Source organism: Siphateles boraxobius, unplaced genomic scaffold (assembly GCF_051911475.1).
Source record: "Siphateles boraxobius isolate OS27281-9 unplaced genomic scaffold, OSU_SipBor_1 19, whole genome shotgun sequence".
NCBI lineage: Eukaryota > Metazoa > Chordata > Actinopteri > Cypriniformes > Leuciscidae > Siphateles > Siphateles boraxobius.
Window position 1 is genome coordinate 27458146 of NW_027508799.1, and position 15972 is coordinate 27474117.

The 15972-nt window shown below is 36.9% G+C and overlaps 1 protein-coding gene across 1 annotated transcript; it reads left to right on the forward strand.

Moving 5' to 3' along the window:
* The first annotated feature begins 507 nt into the window (after nt 1-507).
* LOC143742042 (scavenger receptor cysteine-rich type 1 protein M130-like) lies at nt 508-14912 on the forward strand. The gene is made up of 20 exons (XM_077234670.1): nt 508-675; nt 920-1228; nt 1421-1726; nt 1829-2137; nt 6017-6322; nt 6423-6737; nt 6968-7291; nt 7368-7685; nt 7925-8227; nt 8443-8520; nt 8746-9060; nt 9148-9348; nt 9447-9530; nt 9940-9999; nt 10159-10215; nt 10356-10421; nt 10548-10610; nt 13981-14043; nt 14205-14267; nt 14395-14912. The coding sequence occupies exons 1-20, from the start codon at nt 618-620 to the stop codon at nt 14442-14444; spliced, it is 3648 nt and encodes a 1215-aa protein (XP_077090785.1). The 5' UTR covers nt 508-617; the 3' UTR covers nt 14445-14912.
* The last annotated feature ends 1060 nt before the right edge of the window (nt 14913-15972 follow it).

Sequence of the window (15972 nt, forward strand, 5' to 3'; positions counted from 1 at the left end):
CATAGGTATACTTTATTGTTTTTTTTAAATCATTATTTTTTAACAAAATATTCTTTTCCTTACACTCTTTTGTGAAATAACATTTACTGTGCACTTGAAGAGCATGACAAGCATTGCTACGGCTACTTCTGAATATATAGTTAAAATTTATCTTTAAAACAGCACATTTTATTTCTGTTTGTATCCAATTAATATTTATAAACATGGACTCAAAGTGAGAAACATGAAGCAGTTAATTATCAGTATTTGTATATCTGCAAATGCTCTGCTTTGATGCTGTAAATACACTGGAATGTTTCATGTCCCTGAAATCAGTTTCCTGTATGTGAGACTTTATCACCCCTCTATCTTGCATGTTTCTCCCCAGTTAAGTGTCTCTATAAGGTGGAGGAGGAGTCATGTTCATCTGTGTTGACGTGCTTTTAATAAATATGGTGAGAATCATAAATACGTCTCCTGATTTGTCAGTGAAACTGTTTGATGATTTCCTCTCTTCTGTTTAATAAGGTAAAAGTGACTTTGATTGGCTTGTTTGGTGATTTTTGGAGCCTCCTGTCTCTGTCTCTCTTGAACCTTTCACTTCTGAGTTGATGAAGCAGAGTGTATGATCAGTGAAGATGGAGAGCTATCTAACACTCATTTTTTTGTCATCTGTGTTCAGACTCGCCACAGCTGGTACGTACACAGGATCATTATGTGTTAATGAGTTAATGTTGTTGTGATTGACCCTGTTTTTGTGTTATGAATTCTTCATGATATAATATATAGTTCAATTTGTGTAGGCTATGTTTAATATTTAAAATCAATATAAAAGTGAATTATATTCACTCTATTCCTCTCTTTCACTGATTCAATGTCTGTTGATGTCCATCATCTCACACATACATTTTATACACAACTTTCTATATCTCGTTTGCAGGAAACGTGAGGCTGGTGGGTGGCAATAATTCCTGTGCTGGTAGAGTGGAGGTTTATTATAGCGGTCAGTGGGGAACCGTGTGTGATGATTATTGGGGTTTGACAAACACTGCAGTGGTGTGTAGAGAGCTGGACTGTGGTGATACTTCAAAAACAATGCGTGCTGCTCACTTTGGACCAGGATCTGGAAAAATCTGGCTGGATAATGTGAGATGTACGGGGTCAGAGTCCTCAATATTTAAATGCTTAAGAAGAAAAATTGGCGAACATGACTGTAAACATAGTGAAGATGCTGGGGTTATCTGCTCAGGTGAGTTATTATCTGCCTTATATTTTTTCATATTATTATTTACTAATAATTTATAAAAATGACAGTTGAAGTATATCATACATTGGATAACAGAACATTACTTTAGCAATTAAGCTATCAACAATATAGCATTTGTGAATATTTCAAGGCTTTACTTTGAATGTTTTTACATGTCTGTAATATCTCTTGTAGATTTAGGAGTCAGGCTGGTTGGAGGTTCTCGCTGTTCTGGGAGACTAGAGGTGCCTCATGGGAACACCCGGTACACAGTGTGTGACGCTGCCTTTGACCAGCAGGATGCAGAGGTTGTGTGTAGAGAGCTGGACTGTGGGGCTCCTGTACAGGTGCTGGGAGAACATGCTTTTGGCAAAGGAGACGCTCAGATGTGGACACAAGAGATTCAGTGCAGAGGAAATGAATATCAGATTGCTTTCTGTCCAGTATCATCTTCAAGCAGCAATTGTTCCCATAATAATGATGTTGAACTTGTGTGTTCTGGTAGGCAAACACAACTTAAATTCAAAATTAAATATACCATTGTTTTGCCTAAAATTATTTCCTCTCATTCTCTTTGTTTGTTGTGTACCTTCTCTCTTGTAGAAACATTAAGATTAGTAGGTGGTGGCAGTTCCTGTGCTGGTAGAGTGGAGGTTCTTCATGATGGTCAGTGGGGTACAGTAAGTGATTTAGGCTGGGATATGTCTGATGCTGCAGTGGTGTGTAGAGAGCTGGACTGTGGAGAGGCCGTTGCTGCACCTAAGCACGCCCACTTTGGCTGGGGAAAAGGACCAGTCTGGGTTAGAAATGTGATGTGCACTGGAGTAGAGTCTGCACTGAAGGACTGTGGATCACATGGTTGGAGAAAACATAAGGCTAATCATGCTGATGATGCTGGGGTCATCTGCTCTGGTAAGTTCTCCTAAACAAAGTTGCTTGAGAGATTATTTCACTTTTTATTCTGCTTCTTCTTACTGCCAAAACTTTGATAAAGTTTTGAACTGTCAAATCATGTGGCTAATTGAGGAGATGTCGTCATTCAATTGAATTACTGATTGTGACACAGTGGCCACTCACATTTTCTTTACCTATCTAGTCTTTCAATGAGACTCATTGGGGCAGAAATAAATCTGATTTGAATTATGTTTATGTTCTGTTAGGTCCCCTGCACTTCCTTGGGCTCACAGGGACTCTAATGATTAAAGTGTGTAAATACTAAGTAATTATAATTATTAAATAAATCTATTATTTTTATAATTTGTCCTTAGTCTATTACAGTTTTTTACAGTCGCTAGGACACATTTCTCAATACTTAGGTCACTTTTTCAAAACTCTTCACACAGTGAGCACAACAGAAGTATATGTGGGCTAAACTGTGGATCATTTATCATTGCTTTGGCACAAAATCCATTCAATGACAACATCTTTCAAATTACATTAATTATTTTCTCACTTCAACACAACAACCGCCAAAACTCTGTGTACTTACAGGCCAATTTGCACATGCTTACATACTGTTTTCAAAACTGTTAAACTTATGTTCAAAACTATAACATAATACAAAACTGAATATGACAGCAATTTGCTACATTTCTACGGTAATATTGTGATGAAATATATTTCGAATCTAAAAATGAATGCTATAAAAACAATTGGACAATTGGACCAACCACAGCTGATTCCTATTGTATCTGTATCAGTGAATGGTGTGTACAAATCCTTGTATTTTGTAATAAGTCTGTGCAAAAAACAAAAAAAGACATAAAATATATTGAAGCATACTGCATCATGTCTGATTCATTCCAGTAAAATATATTGGAGTGAATTCTAAACAGTAGAGAGGTGTGCTTGTTTTACAGAAGAAAACATTGTATAATGCTACCTGTTGTTAGTGTTTTTTAGGTCATTGTTTTGTGGGTGACAAAGTGTGTTTGTTGTCCGTCAACCTTTGCTAGTGTGATGGAAGAATATGTTGATTTGAGACATGTATGAAGTGATATGGTAGTTTTAGTGCATTTTGAAAGTGAAATGAACTGCTGTGCCGAGCTGAAAGTTGGTTTGGAGAACTGTGTGAAGAGTTTTGAAAAAGTGACCTAAGTATTGAGAAATGTGTCCTAGCGACTGTAAAAAACTGTAAACTCATAAGAGAATACATAACTGTATCAGTACCCCCCCCCCCCCCCCCCCCAATCACTAGGACCCATTTCTGAATACTTAAGGCAATTTTTAAACCTCTTCACACAGTAAACACAGCAGTAGTCTATGTGGGCTAAACCGTGGATAATTTATTATTGCTATGGTACAAAATGCATTAAATGTCAGCGTCTTTCAAATTACAATAATTATTTTCTCACTCAGACACAACCACCACAACCGGAACTCTATACCTGCAGGCCAATTTGCATGTTTTTAACATGTTTTTAAAACTGTCAAAATTGAGTAAGACAGGAATTTGCTTTTCTACAGTAGTAGCCTACCATTATATTCCAAATCTAAAGAAAAAGAAGAAATACTAGCATGGGAATACAGGGGCTAGAGCCGACGTGTTTGCAGCCCATACACACACGACAGGCGTGGTCCATATTGTCTACTCTGCAACCTCAGAGGACTCAGGCGTGGCGGTGGCCATCTTGGCTGAAGGCTCTGGCGTGGCTGCCTTGAGAGAGCAGTCTTGTTAAAATCCTTCTCTACTACCCCACCATGTAAGATGAACCACTTATTTAAGGTTAAAGTTAAATAGAATAATAAAATCTGTAACTAAACTATTATACAAATGACCAAAAATCTATTGGCATTCTAACCTAAATTCGAGGCTGTGATAAAATGTGACCCTGCACCACAAAACCAGTCACATGGGTAAATTTTTTGAAATTGAGATTTATACATCACATGGAAGCTGAATAAATAAGCTTACCATTGATGTATGGTTTGTTACAATATTTGGCCAAGATACAACTATTTGAAAATGATCTGGAATGAATCTTGAATCCGATGGTGCAAAAAAATATAAACATTGAGAGAATCGCCTTTAAAATTGTCCATTTATGTTCACGATTGTGCATGCATTGTTGGCTTTTGCCACAAATATACCCATGCTAATTGTGACTGGTTTTGTGATCCAGGGACACAAATGGAGTCAGATAAAAGTTTAAATGGAGTTAAATTAATTGACTCTGAAAAGACAGAACGTGCAGAAACCTTATCGGAAACTGTCATTAGGTCAACTGTGGGCCTTACACCATCTATACAAAAGAGGACTTGGATCATTTTAAAAGAGAATAATTTTGTACTCAATTATTTTATGTGATTTTAAAGGTCTTGTCTATGTATTAGGCTGTGGTTTTTGCAAGTGTGAATTAACTTACTGTAACGCACAACCAATTTCAAACTTTATGATATCATATATCATATCATATACTGTAATGTAAACATGGACCATATAACATAGTATACTGCAGTGAATTCTAAACAATAGAAAGTCATTCTTGTTTTGTAAAGAAATATCACAAAAGAAAATGTTGCACAATGCAACCTGTTGTGGTGCTTTTATGTCATTGTTTTATGAGTAACAAGGTGTGTTTCTATGACAACCTTTGTGTTAAGGAGTAATAGCTTGATTTGAGACATGTATCATTTCAGTGCATTTTGAAAGTGAAATTTACTGCTGTGCAAAGGCGAAAGTTGGTTAAGAGAACTGTGTGAAGAGTTATGAAAGAGTGACCTTATTATTTAGAAATGTGTCCTAGCGATTATAAAAAATGTGTAAGCATGTAGGTATAATTTTGGTGATATTTTTGTCTGAGTGAGAAAATAATTCATGATAGATGTGATCGCTGACTGCTTTTTGAGCCAAAGCAATGATAAATGATCCACAGTTTAGCCCGCATAGACTGCTGTTGTTCTCAATGTGTGAAAGGTTTGAAAAAGTGACCTCAGTGTTGATAAATTAGCTGTAGCAAATGTGATGTATATGTTATAGAGATAGTGTGTGTTTGTGTGAGAGGAATATGTGTGTGTGTGTGGGGGAGAGAGAGAGAGAGAGAGAGAGAGTCATTCTTGTTTTGTAAGGTTAGTCCGATTGGAACAAAACTCAGTGACTCGTGGCCCTTGAGGTCTGTGCGAAGTTTGAAAGAAAATGGCCACCAGGTGGTGCTATATCACGCAACATATCACACATATATGCAATATTTATATTATGTTGAACCTCCTCATCCTGAACTACTCAAGAAGAACCACTGCTGTCAATCAAATAGTTTGTTAAATATTTGTCATCATTTGAAAAATCTACTTTTTTAAACTCCTCGTAGGCCTTTTGTCCGATTTGCTCGAAACTTGACATGCCTCATCTAGACACCCTCATGGCAAAATGTTATCAAAAGAATTTTAATCTATTAAACCGTTTAGCAGATTACATTTTGTATGTCTTGTATGGCCCTTTATGAGTAAAATGTCTATATGTTGTTTGCACAAATTAAAAACCTATTAAAACTGTCTACATAGTGATTTTGAAGAAACATTCACAGACCCGCAGGATAAGAAGTCTTTTAAGTCTAATATTTTTATATTAGTTTCTGTCATTGACTGAAAAGTAAATGCTTAAACCCATTTTTATAATGTGTGGTTCACTGGTAATATAGTTTTAATAATTTAGTAATATAGTAATCCTGATATGTTTACTAATAAGATGGTGTTATGAGTATTTTAGTACTTTATAAATATGTGTTAGCATATCTGTCTGGACCACAATTTGCACATATAAAAATTACAAGAGTTCCCATCTTTCTACTGAAGGAGTCCGGCTGGTTGGAGGCTCTCGCTGCTCCGGGAGGTTAGAGATACTTCATGATCGGACGTGGGTTTCAGTGTGTGACGCTGCCTTTGACCAGCAGGATGCAGAGGTTGTGTGTAGAGAGCTGGACTGTGGGGCTCCTGTACAGGTGCTGGGAGAAGATGCTTTTGGAAAAGGAGATGCTCAGATGTGGACACAAGAGATTCAGTGCAGAGGAGACGAGTCTTATATATCTGTCTGTCCAACATCATCTTCTCTCAAACACACCTGTACCAATGATATTAATGACGTACGACTATCCTGTTCCGGTAATGGAGAATAATTTTTCAGTTTAAGATTAAAATGTAATCTTTCTTTTGCTTGTGAACTGTTTCATACTGTTTTACTAAAAACTCAGTTATCTTATAGGTTACACAGAGCTCAAATTAGCGAATGGTTCAGATTCCTGTTCTGGTCGAGTTGAGCGTCAGTACTTCAGTAAATGGGGCACAGTGTGTGATGCATGCTGGGATATGAGAGCTGCCAGTGTCCTCTGTAGACAGCTGAATTGTGGGATTGCTGTGTCTGTTGTGGGATCAGACTGGTTTGGAGAGGGAAGTGGTGAAATCTGGGCTGATGTGTTTGATTGTGACGGGAATGAAACAAAACTCTCAGAATGTTCCGTCTCTTCATGGAGTCGAGCTGAATGTTCTCATGGACGAGATGTTGGAGTCATTTGCACTAGTGAGTCTATATTACTGGAAGAATTATTGAATTCATGCTGTTGAAAGACTTAATAGTAGAAATAAAATATTTCATTTCTCTTCATGTACTGAATTTCATGTTCATTTTAGACTAAATGATTAATGCCCTTAATTTCTGAATTTATTTATTATTATGTAAAATGTATTATTAATTAAAAGCATAGTATCAAACTTACTATATTTCAGTAAAACCTCAGATCTTCTCCTCAGATTCATCTCTGGCTGTTCATGACGGTCTGGTGCGGTTGTCTGGAGAGAGACAGTGTGAGGGGGAGCTGGAAGTTTCCATCCATCAGGTCTGGAGGAGAGTTCTGCTGGACTCCTGGAGTCTCACTGAATCCTCTGTGGTCTGCAGACAGCTGGGCTGTGGCTCTGTGCTGAACTTCTCCGGCTCCTCTTCATCCAGTCCTGAACACAGTCATGAGTGTGTGACGGGCTTCCAGTGCTCTGGGAGTGAAGCTCATCTGGGGAACTGCACCTCTCCACAAACTCTCAACTGCAGCTCCACACAACAGCTGTCAATCACCTGCCTTGGTGAGAACAACAACATCTGGGCAGATTCTTCAGTTGTTAGTGATCAATAATGTGTTTTTCTCTCTCTGAATATCAGGTCGCGGGTCCATCAGGCTGGTGGGTTCTGGGGGAGACTGTGCAGGGAGGCTGGAGGTTTTTCACAGCGGCTCATGGGGGACAGTGTGTGATGACTCCTGGGATATTAAAGATGCCCATGTGGTGTGCAGACAGCTGCAGTGTGGAGTGGCCCTCAGTAACCAGCAGGTACCAGCCTGGTTTGGTCCTGGTTCTGGACCCATATGGCTGGATGAGGTGGAGTGTGAGGGGAATGAGACGTCCCTGTGGAACTGCTCTTCTCCAGGCTGGGGGAAACATGACTGTCAACACAAGGAGGATGTAGGAGTCGTGTGCTCAGGTAATGTCACCATTATGTTTAGGACTTTTAGTTTGTATTTCTTCAGTTCCTGTTTTCCTTGTGTTTTCCGCATTACTCTGGTCACCGTCATAATGAGTTCATCTAGATCAGCTGTGTATCCTTCATTATCTCATTTATGCTTGCTTTATAAATTGAACCTGTTCCTTCACCCCTTGTCCAATCACTGTTATTTTAGGTTTAGCACAACTTGAATTATAATATTTTTAATGTTCATCTAGAGTTTAAAGAGATCAGGTTAACTGAGGGCTGTGAAGGGAATGTGGAGGTTTTCTACAATGGATCCTGGGGAAATGTGTGCTGGAACCAGATGAACACAGACACAGCGAGTCTGATCTGTCAAGAGCTGAACTGTGGAAGATCTGGTGTTGAATCCTCTTCTACACCAAGACTGGAATCAGCTCGTAACTGGCTGGATGAAGTGAAATGTCGAAAACATGATTCAAATCTGTGGCAGTGTCCATCTTCACCCTGGGGACAGAATGACTGTGGTGAAGATGAAGTGGCCAAAATCACCTGCTCAGGTGAGATTATGTTTAAATAATGTAAGATGGTCTCAATAGTTGTGTTTCTTTAAACACAATATTTATATATAATGTGGTGAGTGATCTGTTTCTGAAAAACTAAACTGAGCTGATGGGAAAAATCTAAAATGATTTATGAGGCTTAAATTATATGTTTCACTGAGAGTTATGACTCTTGTGTCCTAATGTTCAATTCTCTTAATATTTAATCTCAGAGGAGGAAAGTCGTGAGTCTCCTCAGAGTCGTCTGACATGTTCTACCTCACCATCTCCTCACCAGAGACAGTGTTCAAGTAAGATTTTATTTTTGACAAATTTGTTAATCTCTTGTTAATTTAAGTTTTTTTTAATAAACTATTACAATATGAGCAATTTAGTTGCCTTTAAAAATCATAATCAAATTCATAAATGTAATCCACTAATCATACATTTAAAGCCATCTTTGTTCAGTTTCACTGGGCGTTTTGTTGTAAATGTTGTGCTGAAGCTGGTCAGTGATGTTGCTGTGTGTGATTTAGATCATGTTCCTCTCAGACTGAGTGGAGGTTTGGGCCGGTGCTCTGGGAGGCTGGAGGTGTATCATAACGCTGTGTGGGGTTCAGTCTGTGATGATCTGTGGGACATCAGCGATGCTCAGGTGGTCTGCAGACAGCTGGGTTGTGGAGACGCACTGAGGGCTGATGGGAATTCAGTCATTGGTGCTGGTGAAGGTGTTGTGTGGCTGAACAGAGTCGAGTGCAGAGGGAATGAGATTCACCTGTGGGACTGTCCTCTCTCCCTGAAGAACCACACTGACTGTTCTCACAAAGAGCTCGCTGGACTCACATGTGCAGGTCACTGCAAAACACTGAACAATATTTGTCTTTCTTTTTTTTAACCTAATTTTAGTGCTAATATACTGTTTGTGACTGTTGTGCCAGATTTGTCAGTGTCCACTACTCCTGCCACAACATCATCTTCTCGTCCAGTTTCTCAGACAGTGCGCTCAACATCAGTCACTCCTCCACAAACTCCTCCAGCAGCGTCTCTCTCTGTGCTTGTGGTTGTACTGGGAGTTTTGCTCTCACTGCTCTTAGTGCCACTGCTTCTACTGATTCAGCAGAACAGAGTGATGAGGAGAGGTAGGAGAGATCCAGAGACTGTCATATTGTGTCTTATTCAGTGTGTGATCAGTCATGTGTTGTGAACTGACAGCAGGTTTGTCTGTCTACACTCACAGCTCTCTCTAAGAGGAGACACAGGACGACGACTGAGGCCGTTTATGAGGAGATTCAACACAGACACAATCACTTCACTCAGAGAGGTGAGACATGAATCTTATTTAATATGATTAAAGAGAGTCTGTCAGACACTTGATGTTCATCTATTATTAGTCCTGTTAAACCTCCGGCTTCAAACCACAGAATTGCTCTCAGAAAACCACAGAGCTGCAGGTGCATGTGTGTGTGTGTGTGTGTGTGTGTGTTTGTGTGTGTTTGTCTCTTCCTGTGTGTATTTCTGGAAGGCAGTGAGGATTCATGGGTTCATGTAAGGACAGGTGTGTTTGCTAATAGGCCTATAACTTTGGGATTTCTGCCTGTAATTCTTTTAAAATGCAAGTAATTAATATTTTTGATGTGTTATCACTAAGAAAATTCTTTATGATCCAAAAGAAATGAGGATCTGTTTGTAAAGATAAAAATGTTTCTGACTGTTCTGCTCTCCTTTAACAGGAAGTCTCGTCTCTGAAGAACTGCATTCTGGGTATGAAAATGCTGATGAGCTTCTCTCAGGTTAGAGAGCTGAAGTATATTCAAAATAATACCTAAAATCAATCATTTGATTTACAAATCGAAAGAAATTAATTCACACGATGTACCACTAAAGAAAAAGATGTGACCAATAATTCAACAGTTCAACAGTGCACAATACTAAAACTTTTATTCTATTAGAAAAAGAGTTCAAAACTGCATATTATGATGATGTCACCAATGGCAGTGGCCTGAAAGGTCAGTTAACTGATCACATGATTCATTATTAGATTATTTAAAAACCTGAATGGTCTCAAGGCCACCAACAGTATATTTTGCATTTATTTGGTTTCCCAAAATATTTATTTATTTATTTACCCAAAAATGTTTTGATGCAGAAGAGATGAAGGAAATCACACTGGGATACTATGATGATGTCATCACTGATGGACTGAAACCAGATAGTGAGCCAGGTGGCGTTCTATTATTCTGTATTAGGATATTAAATATTTAAAATATATAAAATCTGTGTATATAAAAATATATATTTACATTATAATTTGTATGGATGTCTCATGTTAAATTTGTAGAAGACACACCTGAGAGCTATGATGATGTCATGACGAGTGAACAGAATTCTGATATTAAAAAAGGTGGGTTTCAGCAAAGATGGCGGGCTGAGCACATACTGTATGTTTTTACCGAACTGCCTAGTTAATCTCACAATTTTGATTTGAATGTCACGGTTGTGGTGCGGGTTGAAGAAGAGTCAGAGTCAAAAGGCTCCAATACAAACATTTACTACTTTATACTTCCAAACAGGCAGACGGGTTGACGGGCAGAAGGCTAAATCACACAAAACGTTACACTACAATAACCGACAAGGACAGACTGAACAGAAGCAAACTAAATACAGATACAAATCAAACATAACAAGGTGATCACAGATGACACGGATGATGAAGACGAAGAACAGGTGGGTAATTGAGGGAGTGAGTTCAGGTGTGGAGACGAGGAGGATTCTGGGAAGTGTAGTGCAGACGAAGACAGACTGGTGCAGACGATGACTGTGACATTGAAAGCTTCAAAATTCTCTACACCTACCTAAAATATTATTTGGACCCTGGGTCCATTTCTGCCCTCAAAATGCGAAAATCTTCTCAGCAAAATTCCCACCTGAAGATTATCGTTCCTTCGGCTCATGGCACGGCCCAGCTTCGGTGTCAGACGTCTCTGAGATGAAGGTACAGGCCGAACTAAAAATGAAACGTTGTGATTCGTTCAGTTCAAAGCTAATAAATCAAACACCTCGAAAAAAATATATCTCACGACAATGACATCACCAATGCAACTTTCCTGCAAGCCATCACTTCTCTGACTGCTCGTTTTGTTTCACAAGACCAATAAACATTACATTAAAAGAAATGGCTGAATCAGATGTGTAGGAACAGTGTCATGATTGCAGAGATTTCAAAGCCTGAAAAGTGCATAGAAACGAGCAAATCATTCCTGGGTTTAACAACATCACACAAAGACCTGGAGAAATAAGAGAAGATTGAACCTCCAGATCAACAGTCTGAAGGAGAGGATGAAGAGGATCCACGCTATAAGTGATTGGTCTTATTGCAACATTGTTTTTCACTTGGAAAACAATGTCGACACTGTGAACCGAATTGGAAAGAAGGAACAAAGGAAACCAAGGCAGATGATCGTGCAGTTTACAATGTGGAAATACAGGGACGAAATGTGGAAATCTACCAAGAATTTGTCTATCTGCCTCTCTTCCGCAGAGTCAGATTCACAGAGGATCTTACGACGGAGGATCGCTGTGGACTTTGATCGATCAGGCTCGTAAAGCTGGAAACAATGCGTACAGTTCAGTTACATTGAAGGAAGACGCATTGACTCAAAATAATGGTTTACTTGAACTGATTCTGGGTAGGATGGTGTGAGATATGATGGTTTGGAGAGACTAGGTTGTGAGATACTGTATGTTCCAGGTTTGTTGTTATACAAGCTTGTGAAACTTTTGTTCTCTTTCGTTCCAGCGCTTGCTCTTTATTTAAATTTTCCTTTATTTGATTTATTATTTTATGTTTCCAGTTTACTTACCATTTTCGTTCATGTCATTAAACGTTCGGGGCAACAAGGTCAACAGAAAGGCAATATTCTTGTGTTGTAAAGGAAGTGTCTCTCACTGAATTTTTCTACAAGAAACACACTCTCTTGTAACTGATGCTGCTTTTGGTCCAGTCAATGAGGAGATAAGGTTTTATTTAGCCATGGATCCTCACACTCGATGGGAACTGCAGTTGTATTCAATAACTGTCCAGGGAAAATTTGATCTCAGTGGTCATTGGATGGCGTTGTTCAGTCAGGACCTAACAATTAACTAACATTTCAATTCACTCATTAATGATAAATGGCACTGAAAGCAAGGATCCTACTCTAATAAACAAGAAAATCCACAAGTTATAAAGTGACAGTGTATTCTTCCAACCTCTCCAGTATACAGTCAGTGTAACAATTTCTTTGGGAAAATAATACATTTCATTCCCAAAATTGACAATCATTGGAGAGATCACTGAGATGCCAAATTACGTATCAAAGAACTTTATTTAGTGGTTCAAAATCTTAAGATATACAAATCTCCTGGTCCTGATGGCTAGTGTTTACCTTTTTTTTTTTTTTTTTGGAAAGATATCAAACTCTTGCTATTTACTGGTTTTGTGGAATCTATTGTAGACGGGTCATTGGGCACCACTATGAATCTATCAATGGTTTCATTACCTTAATCTCGAAACCAGATAAAGAGTTATATGGATAACTTGCGTCCAGTTTCATTGCTCAACAATGATTATAAAAATTTCACACATATTTCTCTTAATAGATTAAAATAGGGCATTATTAATTAATGAGTCAGTCAGTTTTTCTGTAAGGTATCTATTCACAATAATATAGGGTTAGTTATGGATTTGGTGGAGTATAGTCACTTGATAGAGGATGATGGATTCATTTTATTCTTGGACTTTAAAAAGGCCTTTGGCATGATTTTTTTTTGTTGATGTTTTTCTTTCTAAATCCTTAGAACATTTTGGTTTTGGTGAAAGATTTGTTAGTGTTATAAAAATTGTTTACAAATATATGAATAGTTCAGTTTCTCTTCCATTTGGTACACAAAGATTTCCGATTAGTCGTGGAATAAAGTGGGGTTGCTCATTATCCACTCTTTTATTCATTTTGGCTATAGATATGATGTTCACTTTGGTTAGTCATTTAACGGTGAAGAAATTAAATGTATGTGGAAAAACTTTAGCAATCAGTCAGATAGCAGATGACACAACATTTCTACAAAACAAAGACCAAATTCCTCTGGCTCTCTCTATAATTAACTCATTCTCTGAGGCTTCAGGCCTTCAAATGAATTTGAACAAACGTGAGTTTATGGCCCTACACCCCAATCAAGTTACTTCTTTGTTTAACATCCCAGTTAAAGAGACGTAAAATATTTAGGTATCTCAGTTACCAAAAATTTGAAGGTTTACATTTTTAAAAATAAGTTGCAAAAAGCCAATGGATTCTTGAATTGCTGGTTGCAGTGAGATCTCTCAATTTTTTGGGAGAATTTTTCTGTCCAAAGTTGAATATTTATCTAGATTGATTTTGCTTTGGCTTCCTCTTCAGCTATTACAAAAACAAGTCATCAAAAAATTTATGACTTTATCTGGAGGCATAAAACCCATTAAATCAGAAAATCTGACATTATCAAGTCATTTGAACAAGTTGGTTTGAATGGTATTGAATTCGAGAACATAATTATTTGGTTAAAACTTGAGTGGCTTCAAATGTTTGATGTAACACTGATAGCTTTTGGTTTGTAGTGTCTTCAGCTCTGTTTTGTAAATTGTGTGGAATTCACTTTCTTCTCAGATGTGACTGATTTACTCAAACTATTAACAAAATACCTTTGAAATGATGCATATGATGATGTAACGCTTGTTCTGTTTATATCTTCATGTGTAGTGGACACACCAGAGGATTATGACGATGTCATCATTAATGGACAGAACGCTCCAGATGTAACAGGTGAGTCACGCATGAATTTATTCCATTAATGAATCATGACTTTATCAGGAGTAAATTTAATAATCTCAGACAGTCATGAGGGAAAGAGATCAATGACATCATCAGTGACACAAACTGATTTACAAATTATAATGTGAGTTTTTATTTCACATGTGAATCAGAGGGAGATCAGGAGGAGTATGATGATGTGAAGAACAGCAATGAAGATGACAGAAACCTGTTGGGTAGGTTATTATAACATTTCTATAACATATATCTGTTTTTATTTGTTATGTTGCGTATTTAAACAAAATCTTGATGCATTTATAACAATGAAAAAACAAATGAATTTGATTTTGTTTTTAAAAACAGATTATGATGATGTGAGGGAGGAGTCAAATAAAGAGGGAGGGGCCATGTGATTTATTGACCACACCCACTTTGTGTTCGTCAAATCATATTACAGTTACTGGAGCTACTGGGAGATTGTTATGTTGTTTCTAATGCATCAGTGCCTTGTGTTTTTATGCTATTTCAATTCTTTTTGTATGAAATGTTACATGCGTCACAAAATTTGATAAAAAAAAATATTCAGTCTTTTTATATTGATATCAATGCATACTCAAAAGATATGTTTTTTAATCAATAAATGAATGTTTATGAACTTTATGAATTAGGATAGTGGACAAAAGAAAATGTGGAACATTTATTTTTAGGCAAATTACAGTATTTAGGCAGTTGTCAGCACTATCCAATTACAAAATGTAAAATAAATTTAGAGCCTAACAATTCCCAATGCAATTTTATTTAAATAAATTTTCAGTGATAACAAAAAGGTGCAAAGATAATTGTACGTATAATTTTGGTCCTCAATAAATAAATAAACATTTAAACACCAATCTCAACTGCACACTTTATTATGTGATGTTCCATTTTAAATGTAAAATACGTTCAATAATTTTTTTAATTTTATAATAAACAACAGTTTTTTAGTCTTATTTTGTGTTTGATTTTGCATTAGCTCTATCTGCAGGTTGAGGTTGGACTGAACATTCTTTTTCTTCTCAACAACTTTTCAACTCTTTCAAAAATGTATTTACTCAGACAGGTATAATAAAACATGCATCAATCATTTGCCAAAGAATTTAAAGGTGCTGAATATGTTTACATGACATTTCATTCATTAAGACAAGGTAAACGTATAAATATATTCCATCTTTTCTTCTTATCTAACCGTATGCAAGAGAGTAAACTAATCCAGTTACCTCAACATGAAAGTAACATGATAATTTTTTGTTACTTTTATTTATTATAATTTTCATTGTTATGATATTTATTATACCTATTACTTCTTGGCCAAAACATGAACAGCATTTTTTTTTTAATTGATTCGCAAAACAATACACAAATAATAACAACAGAATACAAAAAAAAAAAGAACTGGGGGGGTGGGGGCATAATATAAATTAAACATTGAAATATTATGACAGTTACATGACACTGAAAAACTTTTTGTTCTCAGAAGATTTTATTGAAAAGAGGTATTTTTAAAATTTTCATAAAATCAAAAAAGATGTTTAGCAAGATATTTACATTTGTGAATGTGGAATATCGCGAGTAACAAGATCAGATTAATTACATATAATTGACCTTTTTTAGATTGATTGTAATCAGCAAAGCATATAGACTCCCACATACTTCCAATACAACACACAATCCATTATAAATGTAATTCCAAATAAATCATAAAACATCTTGCCAAAAACATTTTCTTTGATTGGTAAAAAGAAAAGAGATGTAAGCATCCACACTTTTTTCCAACAGATATAGGCCTTACCAACTGATAGTTCCAGTAAGCGGTCACGGGTGGAAGTAACAATGTCCTGCTCGAATAATGAACGTAATGATCTATTATTTTTTTATTGGGTGAAGCAAAACACAGTTTGTCTA

Coding starts and splice junctions, on each gene's coding strand:
- LOC143742042 (XM_077234670.1), top strand. CDS start 618: ATGGAGAGCTATCTAACACTCATTTTTTTGTCATCTGTGTTCAGACTC. Junction 676..919: donor GTTCAGACTCGCCACAGCTG/GTACGTACACAG, acceptor TCTCGTTTGCAG/GAAACGTGAGGCTGGTGGGT. Junction 9,349..9,446: donor GAACAGAGTGATGAGGAGAG/GTAGGAGAGATC, acceptor CTACACTCACAG/CTCTCTCTAAGAGGAGACAC.